General features: G+C 54.4%; 5 protein-coding genes across 5 annotated transcripts; 3 read left to right on the plus strand and 2 right to left on the minus strand.

Annotated features, from left to right (window-relative positions):
- Positions 1-1626: 1626 nt before the first annotated feature.
- On the plus strand, positions 1627-2835 carry HMPREF1541_05839 (uncharacterized protein; the record flags this gene model as incomplete). The annotated part of the gene is made up of 2 exons (XM_008720176.1): positions 1627-2431; positions 2540-2835. 2 exons carry the CDS (start codon positions 1627-1629, stop codon positions 2833-2835), a joined length of 1101 nt encoding a protein of 366 aa, XP_008718398.1.
- Positions 2836-3253: 418 nt separating this feature from the next.
- HMPREF1541_05840 (calmodulin) lies at positions 3254-3714 on the minus strand (the record flags this gene model as incomplete). Its single annotated transcript, XM_008720177.1, has 3 exons — positions 3254-3288; positions 3355-3567; positions 3621-3714. The coding sequence occupies 3 exons, from the start codon at positions 3712-3714 to the stop codon at positions 3254-3256; spliced, it is 342 nt and encodes a 113-aa protein (XP_008718399.1).
- Positions 3715-4518: 804 nt separating this feature from the next.
- HMPREF1541_05841 (uncharacterized protein) lies at positions 4519-5609 on the plus strand (the record flags this gene model as incomplete). The annotated part of the gene is made up of 2 exons (XM_008720178.1): positions 4519-4544; positions 4595-5609. The coding sequence occupies 2 exons, from the start codon at positions 4519-4521 to the stop codon at positions 5607-5609; spliced, it is 1041 nt and encodes a 346-aa protein (XP_008718400.1).
- A 1304-nt stretch (positions 5610-6913) lies between these two features.
- Positions 6914-9103, minus strand: HMPREF1541_05842 (uncharacterized protein; the record flags this gene model as incomplete). The annotated part of the gene is made up of 1 exon (XM_008720179.1): positions 6914-9103. One exon carries the CDS (start codon positions 9101-9103, stop codon positions 6914-6916), a length of 2190 nt encoding a protein of 729 aa, XP_008718401.1.
- A 658-nt stretch (positions 9104-9761) lies between these two features.
- On the plus strand, positions 9762-13883 carry HMPREF1541_05843 (uncharacterized protein; the record flags this gene model as incomplete). Its single annotated transcript, XM_008720180.1, has 2 exons — positions 9762-9815; positions 9864-13883. 2 exons carry the CDS (start codon positions 9762-9764, stop codon positions 13881-13883), a joined length of 4074 nt encoding a protein of 1357 aa, XP_008718402.1.
- Between the last annotated feature and the right edge of the window lie 688 nt (positions 13884-14571).

The following is a 14571-nucleotide window of genomic DNA, read 5'->3' on the forward strand; positions in this document are numbered from 1 at the left end:
CGTGAGGACGGCGCCGCGGACGTGGCCTTATCGAGGCAGCGTCCCTGGAACACATCTCAAAAGCACCAGGGCTTTTTTGCTACTACTGTTACTGTTAGACGGAGCTGTTCGGCGCTGGATTGGAGTTCTTTGGTCTACTGCTATTGCTATTGCTGCCACAAGCAGCCTCTCCTCGCGGCCTGCAGGCGCTTCGTTTGGGTCTGGCAAGACTCGTTCCAAGGCACACAGAGACGATTCGCGCTACACTCAGCAGCGAAGAGCGGGTATATCCATTTTGAACTTTTGTCGAATTATTGGGAGTGTCACCACAAGAATCTGGAATACTATATCAACTATCTAGTCGATGAAGGTAGAAGAGGAGGCGCCACCATGCTGAAGAAAACCATACTCTTGTATATCCTCTGCATGCTCTATTGCTCCTGCTTGATTTACTGCAGACTCCAAAGCCACCATAGCCTCTGCATACGTGAGCTAGATCAGTCTCCCCACTCTCATCGTCAGGATCAGCAGATCATCTCCCCTTGCCACGTTCCGTACACCGGTGACATGGCTGCACTTAGTCTCATCGCTCGTGGTCCGTCACTGACCGCATGTAAGGAGGCGCTGGCGCCGGCATCAGAGGCGTTTCAGCACATTACGATCTCAGCAATATCATTGTTCTAGACGCAAACACTCTGTAACTGAAGTCATCTAGCGGGCTGGTCCAAGTTCAGCTCGTCTCTGGACCAACAAGCCATGATTACGGGGGGAACTTGGGTGCTGCCTAGTTCGCCTCGTTGCGGTGGGCGTGGGGGCCCGCTGACTATCTGAGGGGTTTATTGCCCTTGGGTAGCAAGCTCAATCCAAACATTTGCGGGATTTGACCATGATGCTGTGGGAGTGGTCTGACTACACAGTCTGCATCCAGGCTTGTTTGGAAGACACCTAGTGCTGATGCAACGACGGGTCCGGCGGGTTCGGAGACCGTAAATCGGCGAGGCGTGCTATGCAAGGGGGGCCTGCTCCATCATGCGGGCCGGAGACGTGTGCGCCCTAGCTCGTGGTACCTCGCCTGCTGGAAGGCACATGCTTCTCGGTCTTCACTATAGGGTTGTTGGTCGTGCAAAGCGGGATCAACCACAAAGGAATGGATTGGCCTGACAGAGGACTAACCTTAGCCTACGACTGCACCGACACGAGCAGAAGCGGAGCAGCCATACGACGGTTGTGAAGGACTCATGTGGTCGTAAATAGGCTACACGATTCTGAGCAGGCGAAAGTGTGCTTCCCGGATTGACTATTGGTGTGGATGGAGACGAAGACGGCATACTCGCAAGGCAGGAGAAAGGCCAATGCGGGGCAACCAAGCCTTGAGGCCTCGTTGCCTGAATCTGACCACCGTTGTCCCTTCATAGCTCGCAACTACACACCAGTGCTTCTTGACCTCTTACACTCTTTCTACTTACTGGTTGGACCCGCCATAGCCAGCCATTTTCTCAGAATTTTGTCAAATAGCTGCCGGTCTTCCTCTGTTCTGCCAGAGCCACCTCCCCGCCCCTCCTTGGCTCACTGACATCCGATTATCTGTCCCCAAAACCTGACCAACAAAACCATCACTATCCAGGAAGCTCAATCGCCTCAGCAACTATGTCTGATCCCGAAATCGCGACCAAGGCGCCCGAGTCCGATGCAATGGAAGACCAAACTACATCACAACCTCCCACTACACAACCCACAGCCACAACCTCAGAGACAACAACCCAGCCTTCCGCTGTTTCGTCCACGGATAGCACCGCGCAAAGCGGCCCAACAATGGGCGCCCACTGCACGTCCGATCGGCCTGCTCCAATCAACACGCCGTCCTCTGGCGAAATCACAAAACTAGCCAACATCGACACCTACATCTCCAAACCAGCAGACTACCCGTCCACGCCCGCCAAACTGGCTCTGCTCCTCACAGGCGGTACCGGCATACACTCTATCAACAATCAGCTTCAAGCCGACCGCTACGCCGCCGCCGGCTACCTAGTCGTCATGCCGGATCAGTTTGACGGTGACCCGGCTCCGAACAGCACCAACCGCGTCACCTCGCCCACCACCGCTACCACCTTCGCCGAAGCGGCCGACGTCGAAGCTCAAACGCCTGCCTCATCCAGCTTGCTCGACCGCATCAAGCTGGGCTTCGCAGACACGGCCAAGTCGTTCGTGCTCGACATGTGGCTTGCCCGGCAGACGCCCGAGAAGGTCCTGCCACGCCTGCTGAAAGTGCTGGCTGCGGCGCGGGAGGAGTACGCGGACGCGGTCGCACACGGCGGCGGCATCTACGCCATAGGCTACTGCTTTGGTGCCAGATACGTCATGATTCTCGCTAGCGAGGATCCGGCCGCACACCCTGCTATTGCGCCGCCGGCGGCGGCAGGCACCGCTACGGGCATCGCGTCTGCGTTTCCGAGTGTCACGCTGCCGGTAATTGGCACGATTGGCGGCAGCGGGAACTCGGCGCAGGCGCAGGCGGACGAAGAAGCGGCGGAAGCTGCTGTACCCACCCCCGCGCCGTCAGGCCCGTTGATCAAGGTGGGCGCCGTGGCGCACGGCACGCTGGTGACACGAGAGGACGTGCGCGGCGTCGAGGTCCCGATGTGCGTGGTTGCGGTGGAAAACGACAGTCTGTTCCCGGAGGAGGTGCTGGAGGCGGGGCGCAAGGCATGGGCGGCTTCGGCCGTGGAGTGCAGAGTGGAGGTGTTTGGTGGGGTGCCGCATGGCTTTGCGGTCCTCGGCGAATATGAGGACGCCGGCATCATGGAGAGCCAGGAACGAGCATTTGAAATGATGAGGGGGTGGTTGGACGAACACTAAGGGTTCGGAACCAACGTCCAAATCACCACCTGGAGCTGGACAGCATGCATTAATGGGGCGTGTGGTATTCAAAGAAGGAGATACGGGATTGCTTCTACAGCTGCACCGCATAAGTGCTCGTGGAGGGCGTTGTAGGTCACACTCATGATACCAAGGTGATGCAATTCTCTTTTACGCATTGGGTCTTTTGCTTTTTCCACTTCATATTCTCGGCATGAGGAGGCAGTGCCTGTACGGTCTGAGCCTCGGATCAGAATTTGAATGAGACTCCCTTTTCTATCATGGTATCGAGGGCCGCGCAGCAGCTCAATTTCGCTCAAAAAAGGAGACAGCATACAGCATGGCCAAGCGCTCGTGGCCTTTTCGTTCCAACGAGTATCGGGGTCAGGTGTGTTGTGTGGGGCAAAGTTGTCGTGGCTCATTTCTGCATCATCAATTGGACGAACTCGTTGTCTGTCCGTCTCGGTCAGCTGGTATGTTCTCAGACGGAAAGGGTGGTACTGCGGGAACGGAACGTACAGTCAATTCGCCCATCACCATCCTGGTCCGCTTCGCGGATCATCTCGTCTACCTCGTCGTCGGTCAGCTTCTCGCCGATGGAGGTCATGACGTGGCGCAGCTCGGCGGCGGAGATGAAGCCGTTGTTGTCACGGTCGAATACCTTGAAGGCCTCGCGGATCTCCTCCTCCGAGTCCGTATCCTTCATCTTGCGGGCCATCATGGTAAGGAATTCTAGTGGGGATTGTTAGGTTCGTGAACCCAATGGCAGTGGCAGGTAGACGCACCAGGAAAATCGATGGTGCCGTTGTTGTCGGCGTCGACCTCGTTGATCATATCCTGCAGCTCGGACTCGGAAGGATTCTGGCCTAGAGAGCGCATCACGGTACCCAGCTCCTTGGTTGTGATCTGGCCTGTGCATCACATCAGCGTCCTGTTCTGTCTTTCTTGGGGCGACTGCCTGGGGAAGGCCGTGCAGGATCATATCCCACGAAGCACACGTACCATCGCCGTCCTTGTCCTGTGAAGATTGTAAGCATTAAATACGGTACAGAGGCTGATGGACTTACAAATAGGGAGAAGGCTTCGCGGAACTCGGAGACTTGCTCCTCGGTGAGAGAGTCAGCCTAATCGATGTATGTGTTAGTGTGCTATCTAAACATGACGTGGCGCAATTGAGAATGGTTCTATGTTTGTTAGGCTGCAATGGCGGGGTGAGCGTACCATGGTTGTCGGGTGGTACTGAGAAAGTCAGAGGCTCTGTCGTGGATTTGATGTCGACGATATACGGAGGGGTGGAAAATAGTATCGCAGTGGTGCAGAGGGGGGTTCTTGTGTGTTTGTGCGTGGTGTTTAGTCTCAACTTGTCAGGATGCGGGATGGGCAGTTGAACACTCGGGGGCGAGCTGGACTCTTGTGGGGACAAATGCGGGACCATGGTTTCTCCGGCACCGCTGCGACGACGCATGACGGACGATCAGGACACACTGCCTGCGAGACTCGGAGGAGGTAACGCCTACGCTCCACGACGTACGTTTGGACAAAGCTTGGTTGTGACCTACAGCGACACCTAAGACTCATCTCGTGCCATGTTAGCCTCATAGCGAGCGGCCGAAGCATGCGACACAGGCCACCATCCATCAAGGAGCACTTCCCATCACTGCTCGGGTACAGCCACATGACAATATGAGTTGGCGAGACCGAACAAACTTGTGTGCATAGCATTCTCGTGACTCCGGCCTGAAAGCTGACGTTCCACCAGATACATCTCTTATCGACAGTCCTATGCACATCATCCGGCGAAGCGACCTCGTTTCGGAGGCGCATCCAATGGCTTCGCCGATCAATCCGACGAGACCCGCGGGCTCATGTCGACCGGCGCGTACGACGGGGATGGAGATGCTGTTATAGAGATGGACCTCCTACCGCCTCGATGGGTTGACGTGCAGGAGGAAGTTGATGAGATCCTGAAAGAGATTACGTTTAAGGCTGCCAAACTGGACAAGCTGCACTCGAAGCACGTGCTACCAGGCTTCGACGATGAGCACGTCAAACAGCAGGAGGAACGGGAGATTGAAGCACTCACTCAGCAGATCACCCGCGGCTTTCAGGAATGTCAGAAAGCGATTAAGCGCATCGCGACTATGGTTCGAGAAGCCAAGGACACGGGCAATCTGGCCAATGGCGACGAAACTATGGCCAGCAACATACAGATCGCTCTAGCGTCTAGGGTGCAGGAAGTCAGTGCGACATTCCGTAAGAAGCAGAGCAATTACTTGAACAAGCTGCGGCAGCTGGGTGGCTTCGAATCGCCATCTGGCTTCGGACGGTCCGGCACGCCTGTGCAGAATCCTTACTCTGACCCAGCGTTGATGGAATCGGATGCCGACAAGTCCCTATCTCAGTCGACTTTACAGCAGACGGCGCAGAAGCAGCTACATAGCAATGACGCCGTCATTGCACAGCGGGAGCACGAGATCAATGATATTGCTAAAGGCATCATCGAGCTCGCCGACATATTCCGGGAGCTACAGTCCATGGTTATCGATCAGGGTACCATGCTCGACAGGATCGACTACAATGTCGAACGCATGGCAACCGATGTGAAGGGCGCCGAGAAAGAGCTTGTGGTGGCCACGAACTATCAGAAGCGGAACACGAAGCGCAAGATTTTACTACTGCTTCTGCTGTTAGTGATCGGCATGTTCGTCTTACTGTTGGTGAAGCCTAAAAGGAAGGCTGCGCCGGTAGAACCACCAGCCACCAACCCCCCTTGACCAATTGCCCGCTGTTCAACCATCCCACTATGCAAGATGCTCGTGCGCGGCTTCTGTGTTTGGTGTGGTAGCGATGCTTCACATCAGCTCCATTCCCAAGCGGACCAAGTGCTTGGAGTTTAAAATATCGGAGTCTCGGGTCAAGGCTGGACTACAAATGCTCCAGCTGTCTATGCTGTGCCCTCGGTGCGCACGGTGAACTACAACAGAACGAGAGCAGTATTTCTGAATCAAAAGCTGGCTGAAAGATGGGATAACTGCCGACAAGAGACCAACGACACAAGAGAGCAATGACACACTGCGCTGTTCATGCGCAAACCAGAGACCTTTTACCGGCGAGCCAGTAGTTGTCGCAAGAGCGAGTGCGCTTCGTCTCCAAGATCAAGAGGCGGCCGTCGCAGCTCACCTCAGAACCATCAAACCTGGAACGTGAAGAGCAGGGCTACCAGAGACCGACTGATAGGCCTCATTTCCTGCTTCCCCACCAGATAGATTTACAGCAGATCTATGTATGTATTCTAATTGACCGTCTCAAAAGAACCGGCATTCATCTGAAACCCACATGAAACCATTCCATCAACCAGTCAACCAGTGACATTCTTGCAAAACCCAAGAAAAAACCTGGTCGAGCCAAACACGTTTGATGGCACATGCCACCGGTTTTTCCACACGCAGTTGACTTTAGCATCCAACCACTATCTTTCTCTGCCTGCCCCCCGATGCAGCTAGACACCTCCCCAAGCAGGAAACCAGCCTACGCTTTCATGCGGCCCTTCCAGTAAATACGCCTAGTATGCAACCAGTATAGACCAGGAACCACCTCAGATGGAGAACACCCGCCCGCTGATGGCGCGCCGCGCAAGCAATTGGCGATTGCGCGTGTCCCAAAAGTAGCGTTGCGTTGCGTTTGCTAGCGGCCGCGACGTTCCGTGGAGAACCCTCAGCTCGTAGGGGCTTTGCACCACGGGTGCCTGGTTTGCGCCCGCAAAGAAGAGCGATGTGGGACTTTTTTTGGCCGGGCCTCGATGTAAAGAGTGCTTAGGTGAGGCGGCCAAGATGTGCTTGGGGCTTTCCGCATGGGGGGACGAGATGCTGACTTCAAGTCTGGGAGGGCGTGGGAACGGTAGGTGAGGGGCCTGATGATGATGATGGTGATGATTATGGTGATGGAAGGAAAGTAGACTGGGAGAAACGACTGGGTATCTTCTCGTTCTACCAAGGTAAGTATCAAGTCTGGCAGTGTGAACGCCATCCGCTGATGCCAGAAAACATATCAAAAGCATTTGCTGCGCCTTCTCAGGATATCATCCCATCCTCCTGAAGGCATTCCCACTAGCACTCCGTCTGTCCTTTCGATTCGGCCTGTCGTCACTACCGTTCCGCGGGCGCGACGCATGCTTGCCCTTCTTGGTCGGCTCAAATGTGATGATTTTCTCCCCCACCTCACCGCCTCTGCTTTTGCCTTTGCGCTCTCTGGCAGGCATGTTCTCTGCTCGAGCTTCAAAGCTGCGATCCAGTTCACTTCTCCTGAATCCTTTAGCCTGATCTGAGCTTGTCATGCGCATTTCCAGCTGTTTCCTGCGCTTCTTGTCCTTCTGCTGATCCTTCTTGTTCTTGCTCCGCTTATAGTCCGCCGTAGAGATGCGGCCCTCGCTCTTCTTGAAGGGGTCGTCTTCGGAGTCCTCATCGCTGGAGCCGGGGACATCATCCACCATCTCTTGTTCCACCGCAGTAAGGCCGCGCTCTTGGTCAAGATTGCTTCGAGGTGCAACCTTTGTGGAGGGGTTGAGTTGCTGAAATTCGCGGGACGTCTCGTCGACCTGGAAATCCTCATCCTGGAAGAGGCGGGTGAAGCGAGAATCCGCCAGTAGCTTAGGTTGTCTTGATTCCGCTCCTGCCATCTCAGGCTGTGGTTCTTCCTCTTCAGCGACGTCTTCTGTCTTCTCATCCCCTCCCTGTGCAAGGACACGCTGAGCTCGGCGTCGCTCGTTCTTCTCTTCACGTTCGAGAATGCGTTCGACCAGCTTGCGATTGACCTTCGCCGTGACCTTTTTCTTGCCTCGGATCCGACTCTCGCGCTCCTGTTCAATCTTCTTTTGGACTCGCTTCGCCCTTTCTTCCTCCCAGGAGGTCGGATTGGTAATCATCCGCGCTTCTTCGTAGAGCTGTTGGGCTACGAAGAAACCATGCATGTAGGGGCGGAGGAGATTGGTTTTACCGACGAGATGGTCGAGGTTGAGAGCTCGGAGTTGTGGGAGAGTAAGAAATTTGTGATTATCGTATACCTCGCCTCCAGTACGTTTGTTGAAGGCCATTGGATCATTAGGGTCATCAGCAAGTTCTTCGACAACATTGTCGAGGAATGAGCACCAACGAGGCGCCGGTCCGAGCTGGGGAATAAAGAAAGCATGTTGTTGGCGGCCTTCATTGGCGGTCAGAAGCATGCCACTATCCTTACACCAGGCAACAGAGTTGATATCAACAGATGGCTCGACAGAAGTCCAGGGCGCACCGTCGCGCTCGTCCCATATCTTAATGATGCGCTTATCGGCCGAAAGGACTTTCGGCTCTGTAGTCGATGCGCGAGTTGTTGAGGAGAAATGAAGATATTGGAGGTGGTGTATCGGATACCCATATCCCTGATCCTTCTTGAGAGTCGGAGTGGGAGAGCGCAAGTCGTACAAATATATGAGCCCAGATGAAGTCCCCGCGGCGATATTGATGCCTGAGCGATGAAAGTCCAGGGCTGTCACTTCAGGCCGGCCCTCGAAATCTGCTGGCAGGGCAAGCGTTGCTACCCGGGCCCGTGACCGAGAATCCCAGTACTCGATGGTTCCCATGGTGGTGCCGAAAGCAAAGAGTCCGTGACTACCCTCTGCGATCGAAGCCGTGTTCACTCCGCCCGTCTGAACGCCGCCTTGCAGCCCCGAATCGTCAATATCGTTTCCACCGACATCGACCTCGAAAGGGTTCATAAACCTTCCTAACTCAAGATTGATTCTGAAAACCTCGCCAGATCCGTTGTTGTTGACACCTACAGCCGGCACAAGGATTTCGGTGTTGGCCCGGTCGTATGCGAGGTCTCGACCGTATCGGGGTATTCGGAGGGCATGGTGTCGGCCACCTGGTGTATGAAACTCGACCGATCTGTCTTCCTGTAGGTGAATGGTCTTGGAGTAGTCTGATGAAAGAAAAGTAAAGGTCTTGTTGAGCGTGTCTGTGTGACGCGCCCATGCCATAGACAGGTTTGGCAGGTAATGAGTATGAATCTGAGGCTTGTATGTGCCGGTGCTCATAACCCACTCGCCGTCCTCACTGATGCGCACGCATTGGCTCGCCTCTTCGAACTCGAAGTCTTGGAGCAATTCCACACGATTGGCATAATCGGCGTGAGTATTCTTTCTCTTCTTTTGAGGCTGCCAGTCCGGAAGGTCTCGATTCACATTGGATCCCGAGACCGTGTACACCGGCACGGCGCTATTGGTGAGCTTCATGGTGCGGAGACGGCGGTTCAGAGACGCATCGCTCGAGTGCGTCTGTCCGTGAGTCAGTATCCGTCGCGCAAAAGCACAGCGGCGAAGAAGAAGAACATACCTGGTGGGCCGCAACAGAGGCAAGTTTCGCAAAGAACTTTTTGACTTTCCCGATCATCTCCAACTTTTCGCCCAGGCGCTAGTCTACGGAATGGGTTAGCGCAGAATGGAGCCGCGAGGGTGAGTTCGGAGTGAGTCGAAAGTGAGTTTGGCCCTCCTGTGAGTCCGGCCGCTTCGGGCAGCATCCAGACCTTCACTCATTCTGCCACATCCCATCAATCCATCACGCCCTGCCGACTCTTCTCACCAGTCCATCAACCTGTTGCTCTTTTGCTGTCGGACCTTGGTATACAAGTCGAGCCTTTGGGCTTCATTTGGTGGCTGCCGAGCCCGGATTGATGACTTGTCATCTGGCTTATATCGGCGGTGCATTCTAAGCTCAGGCTGCAGCATTGGTCCTCCAACTGCAGGAGGCGGTGCAGCTGGAGCCATCTTCAGGTTATCCCAGACCACAGCACATGATACAGCACCAATCTGAGATGCGACTGGAAGCATACTATCGTCGCAGACGACCACGGTGTTCAATCGTCACTCTACCTCCCAACGGCTGACCCGAGTAATGACGGCTGTTGCTGAATTTCCGAGCAACTGCTCTACTAATACAATAGTCCTGGTACGTTGTCTAAGCGACAGATGTTCGTTGAGTGCTCACTTTTTATAGCAAGATTTTGGCGAAGTGGCATATATAGTCTGCACGGTGTCGATACCACCACAGAACCACAATGCTCCTCCGGACCCTTCTCCGGAGAGCAATCTGGCCAGGCTCAAGCATACCGAGAAACAGTTCCACCAGGCCTCAATTTTAGCATCAATCGATAACGATGCACTTCAACTTTTCACCTTCTACAAGAAGATTGACGTTTTGAAGGATCAACGAACAATCTTGACCAAATTTGGCCAGATCCTCAGGAGCAACTCCTGCACAATCAGCTACAAGGCAGCTGCACGAGCTCCAGATTTGCTCAAACCAGAGAACGGTCGTCTTTACCGCTTATTCATTACTGCTGTCTTGGCGAATATCGAAATCACTGTGACCGATGGTCGCAGACTCACTCCGCTAGGACAACGTTACCACGCAGTCGAGGTTCTGAATGCACCCAGAAGCCTAATTGAGAATGACTTGGAGGAGTGGGCACTGATGCGCACCGACCTCCAAATGGTCCATACGGGGCAGATTATCCTCACAGTCTCTGAGCAGCGCCATCTAACTCCATTGACGGTGTCAGCCAGGGGATTGCAACAGCCCATCGATTACGGTAAGCCATGGAGAGCAATGCCCGTTGTTCTGGCTCCAACTGGCCAGCTTGCGGTGTATCGGAATGGATGGATCGGAAGGGCAGAGGATGGACACGGGCATCCCAAGGCGTTGTCTAAGCATCTCCTAGCATCGCTGCACATCTGGCAAGGACTTTTCGAGAAATGGAGCAAGCTGGAACCATACGTGGACACGCAGATTGACGACCTTTGGGCTGAGTTGTCAATACCTGTTCAAGAGCAACCAGTCACTGAGCCTCCTACCTCACCTAACGCGAAGAAACACGAAATTAAGAGTTCGATGAGCTTCAAAACATTGTTTTGGCCTGCAAAGTGGTGTTTTGCGTTCGATCTCTCACGTGGCTTCAGTGATGATGGCAGCGGCACAGAAGCGGAATACGATCCTGTGCAATTCATCCTGGAATGGTTCGAAACTTTGGGCAATGGTGACTATGGATTGAGCCATTCGACAAATCGCACAGCCTCGGCTGATAACGACGACGCTTCTATTTTTCCGGAAGACACTGCTTTCGAGAACGCCGAGACCTTCCAACCCTTCGGACCGCCAGTATTTCCTGCGAGCCAGACGGTTTACCCAACGCCTCCGGATGTAGTCATGACACATGCCACTCCTGCAATGTCCTCGGTCGATGGCATGGCGGCAACACCAGCGACTCTCTCGCGAATAGCGGCCGAGGCCAGCACCCTCCGTCAAGACCAAGCCATGGAGGTCGACAGCGGCATCGCAGTTGGTGTAGGGTCGGGACTGTACGACGAGGATTTGTTCGAAGATATGCCTGATGAGGCCTTCGGGCAGAACGCTGCTGGCGACGAACCTAACTGGGACTTCTTTGACAAACCCACGTTAGAGGCAGAGGCAGCAGATATCGAGCTTGCGGACGCTATGGATGTTGACCCTTTAACGCAGCCATCGGATGGGGCCGGAGATGAAGAACAGAACAACGCAGCTGGTAATGTGAGTGCTCCTCAGGTGTCAAAGGCCGAGACTTTGGCATCGCAGCAGCATGAAGAGATGGCCGAGCAGGTGCCATCATCCGTATCACCCAGCGAGGATGCACCGAAAATGGGCAGAGCATCGGCAGACCCGTTGATAACGGAGGAATTTCCAGCGCCAGAATCTGGGGATACCAGACCCCGTCGCCCGAGTGTCTTTGACGGAGTCCACCGTCGTACAACGTCACCACAGCGTGATCAACGCTACACAGCTACAGGTTCTTTCCACTTCAATGCACGAGCGGCACCAACTAAAATGGCTGCATCGCCTCCAAGTCTTGACCAGTGGATTAAGCGAAGCCCTTCTCCTTCAGTTTCAAGCGACAGCGACCTTAGCGGTTATGAGACGCCCATCTACGCGGATAGTCCGCTAGAATATAGAATACCAACCCCTGGACAGCTTCCGGATGAAAGTACAAGTATGGCAGCAGAGGGGCAGAATCTGAAGATCGATACAGAGGCTCTTGAGCAAGAGGCGCATCTCGTCTTCGAGCTTGTCAGTGTTCAGCATACGCGATCCACGCTTGACGACGCAGTCGTTTTTGCCAAACCCGCAGGTCTAGGATCACAGTTCGACAAACCAAATGTTCGCAACGGTTTTGCTCACGAAGTTGTTCACCAGATCACCCAGACTTGCCTGCTTCACGATGTTTATGGAGTTTCATCGTTGACCGTTGATGGCGCATCTCGACACGATGTTTCCCTAACTATGGGCAACCTGGCCGACGGCACGGGGTTCTCGAATGTAGCGCACTTGTGTGGCATCGTCCCGCCAACCAGCGGCAAGAAGCCGATCGGGCGCACCACAAGACTACCTGAACCGGAAGTGACCATGAAGAGGCTAGACAAGCAGATTACAGCACGGCCATCAATCCTTCCTTTCTGGGATACCTTAGGACTGCAGCCAGCACCAAAGTCGAAGGATGTGACAGCGTTCTGCCTGCATCCTCATGGCTCCGGAATGGCCGATAGCTGCCTCGATTTCTTGGATCGCATATCGGACGCATATGTTTCCTGCAACTTGGGTCAACATCAGGCCGGAAGTATTGCCGGCGTGAGTAGCGATGGCTTGCTTGAGGCTGACCCCAATGATCAGGGCATGTTCCTCGGGCCTGTGAGGCGGTTAGGAGAAGCACTTGCCAAGCCCACTCAGAAGGGCGGTACCCTGGTCATCTACCTGATTGCCAACTCGCGTCATGACATGGCCTACGTCTACTGCTCTGTCGCAGCATACGCCATTCGACGGCATGTTGAGCAAGGCTGGGCCAAGCGTTCTGAGCAGCTGAATCTGGTCTTCCAAGTTGTGCCCCCGGACTTTGTTGCCTCGTCACAGGAAGTGGTTGTTCCAGCACAGTCAGCATATAACTCCGTGGCATTGGGTGTCTACAGCCGAATACCTCCTTTCGATATCGAGACCTCTCTCGGCATCTGCGAGTATCCTCTGGTCCTCCCTGAGGGTAGAGACGGTGTCAACTTCGGCCTAGAAGCCGGTGTCATCTCACCCCTTTCTAAAGACGGAGCCTGTCTGCATGTCGGCTACTCGTGGAGCGATGATCGACGGTGGCTCGTGGCCGCCTGGACTGATGCGAGAGGATTTCTCTCCTTCGTGATGCCATATCAGATCAAGTCTCACATTCTCGGGCCTGCACGTTCAATTGACGAGGTGGTCAAAGACATGTGGGCGATTTCGCACGAACTCATGGCTCGGCAACGGAACAGGTGGAAATTGGTGGTATCGAGAGCAGGCACTTTCGAGGCGCCTGAGATCAATGCCTGGATGTCCGTGGCCAATTCTCGAGCCGAGAGTGCTAAGTCGAAGTGCTCATTGTCTCTACTCACGGTGGAGTTGAATCCGACGCTACGAATTTTTCCACAAGCAGAGCATGGCAAAAGTGCACAAAATGCTTATGGGACGCCAGCCTCGACACCTCAAGGAGGAGTCACGTCTCCTGAACAAGTTGTTGCTGCGACACCCACTCCGGGTGGCACGTCGACTTTGAATGCTCCCACGCCGCCTGAACAGGGATTCGATCCAAACGCGGATAACGACCTTAGCATCGTCGACCCGGGAGAGGAGAGCTGGGCGGTTATACTCCCATATGGAGTCAACCAATCCAAGGACATTCTCGAAATACGGCCTGCAGTGGCCAGTGGCTATCTTGTGAAGCGAAACGGGATCAGGGAAGAAGATGGCCTCACCATGCTGGGTGTGCACATGATTTGGCCTACGCCAAATCCAAGTACCACACCACCTGGGCAGCGCGAAGACGAGTTGGAGGACTTGGTGAACGACTTTCGAGGACTTGTGACCCTCGCAGCTGCCAGAGGCTGCATTGACAAGGCGACAAGTTGCGTGCCATGGCATATACATACATCTGTCACTGGGGCAACCACATTAGGCAAACTCATTTGATAGACAGCAGGAATCACACTGAAAAAGACGAAGACACCGGATTTGTGGATTCAGCTGTCGCACGCTCCGAGATTCAAGTCAGCTCATGGCAACGACCGGCATGAGCGGTACCGCGTAATAATGCTGCGAGAATGCTGGGGCTGTTGAATCCTGCGACCCAGTACCCACTCGCTCGGCTGCTTTAGCTACTGTCCAGGGCACCCAGGCTCGACAGGGTCTCCCCAAGGAGCTCGCCTTACCTAAGATGGTAGCACCATCCAACGCCGAGCAGATCTAATCAGATGGGCCCTGAAGACCCTACGAATTCTACCAATGGTCTAGCTCTCACGCGACCCATCTCTGCCGACTCAGGACCGTCACTCTCCTCTTGCTACCTCATTCAGTTGGCCAGATGCCCCCAAAACCTCTTGTTCTTTTCTTGGCCAGCCGTTGCGCGCAGCTTGAGGCATTATTTTTCCTCACGGCCGTGACCTCATCCCCGGAACCGCTGAAGAAAAAAGTGGAGGTTTGATAAAATTCTTTCAGCTGCTGAATTATCTGATAAGATTTAATGCTTGCATCTGTCCCCTCTACCACCAAGCCTCGTCTCTGTAACAGTATCTTCCTTGAATCTCAGCTGCGTTAGTGCCAGAGCGATTGTTGACATACTCGTTTCTGCGTTTTAAGCATCAACTCGACTGCACCAGGT

Source organism: Cyphellophora europaea (assembly GCF_000365145.1).
Source record: "Cyphellophora europaea CBS 101466 unplaced genomic scaffold supercont1.5, whole genome shotgun sequence".
In the NCBI taxonomy this organism is placed as follows: Eukaryota; Fungi; Ascomycota; class Eurotiomycetes; order Chaetothyriales; family Cyphellophoraceae; genus Cyphellophora; species Cyphellophora europaea.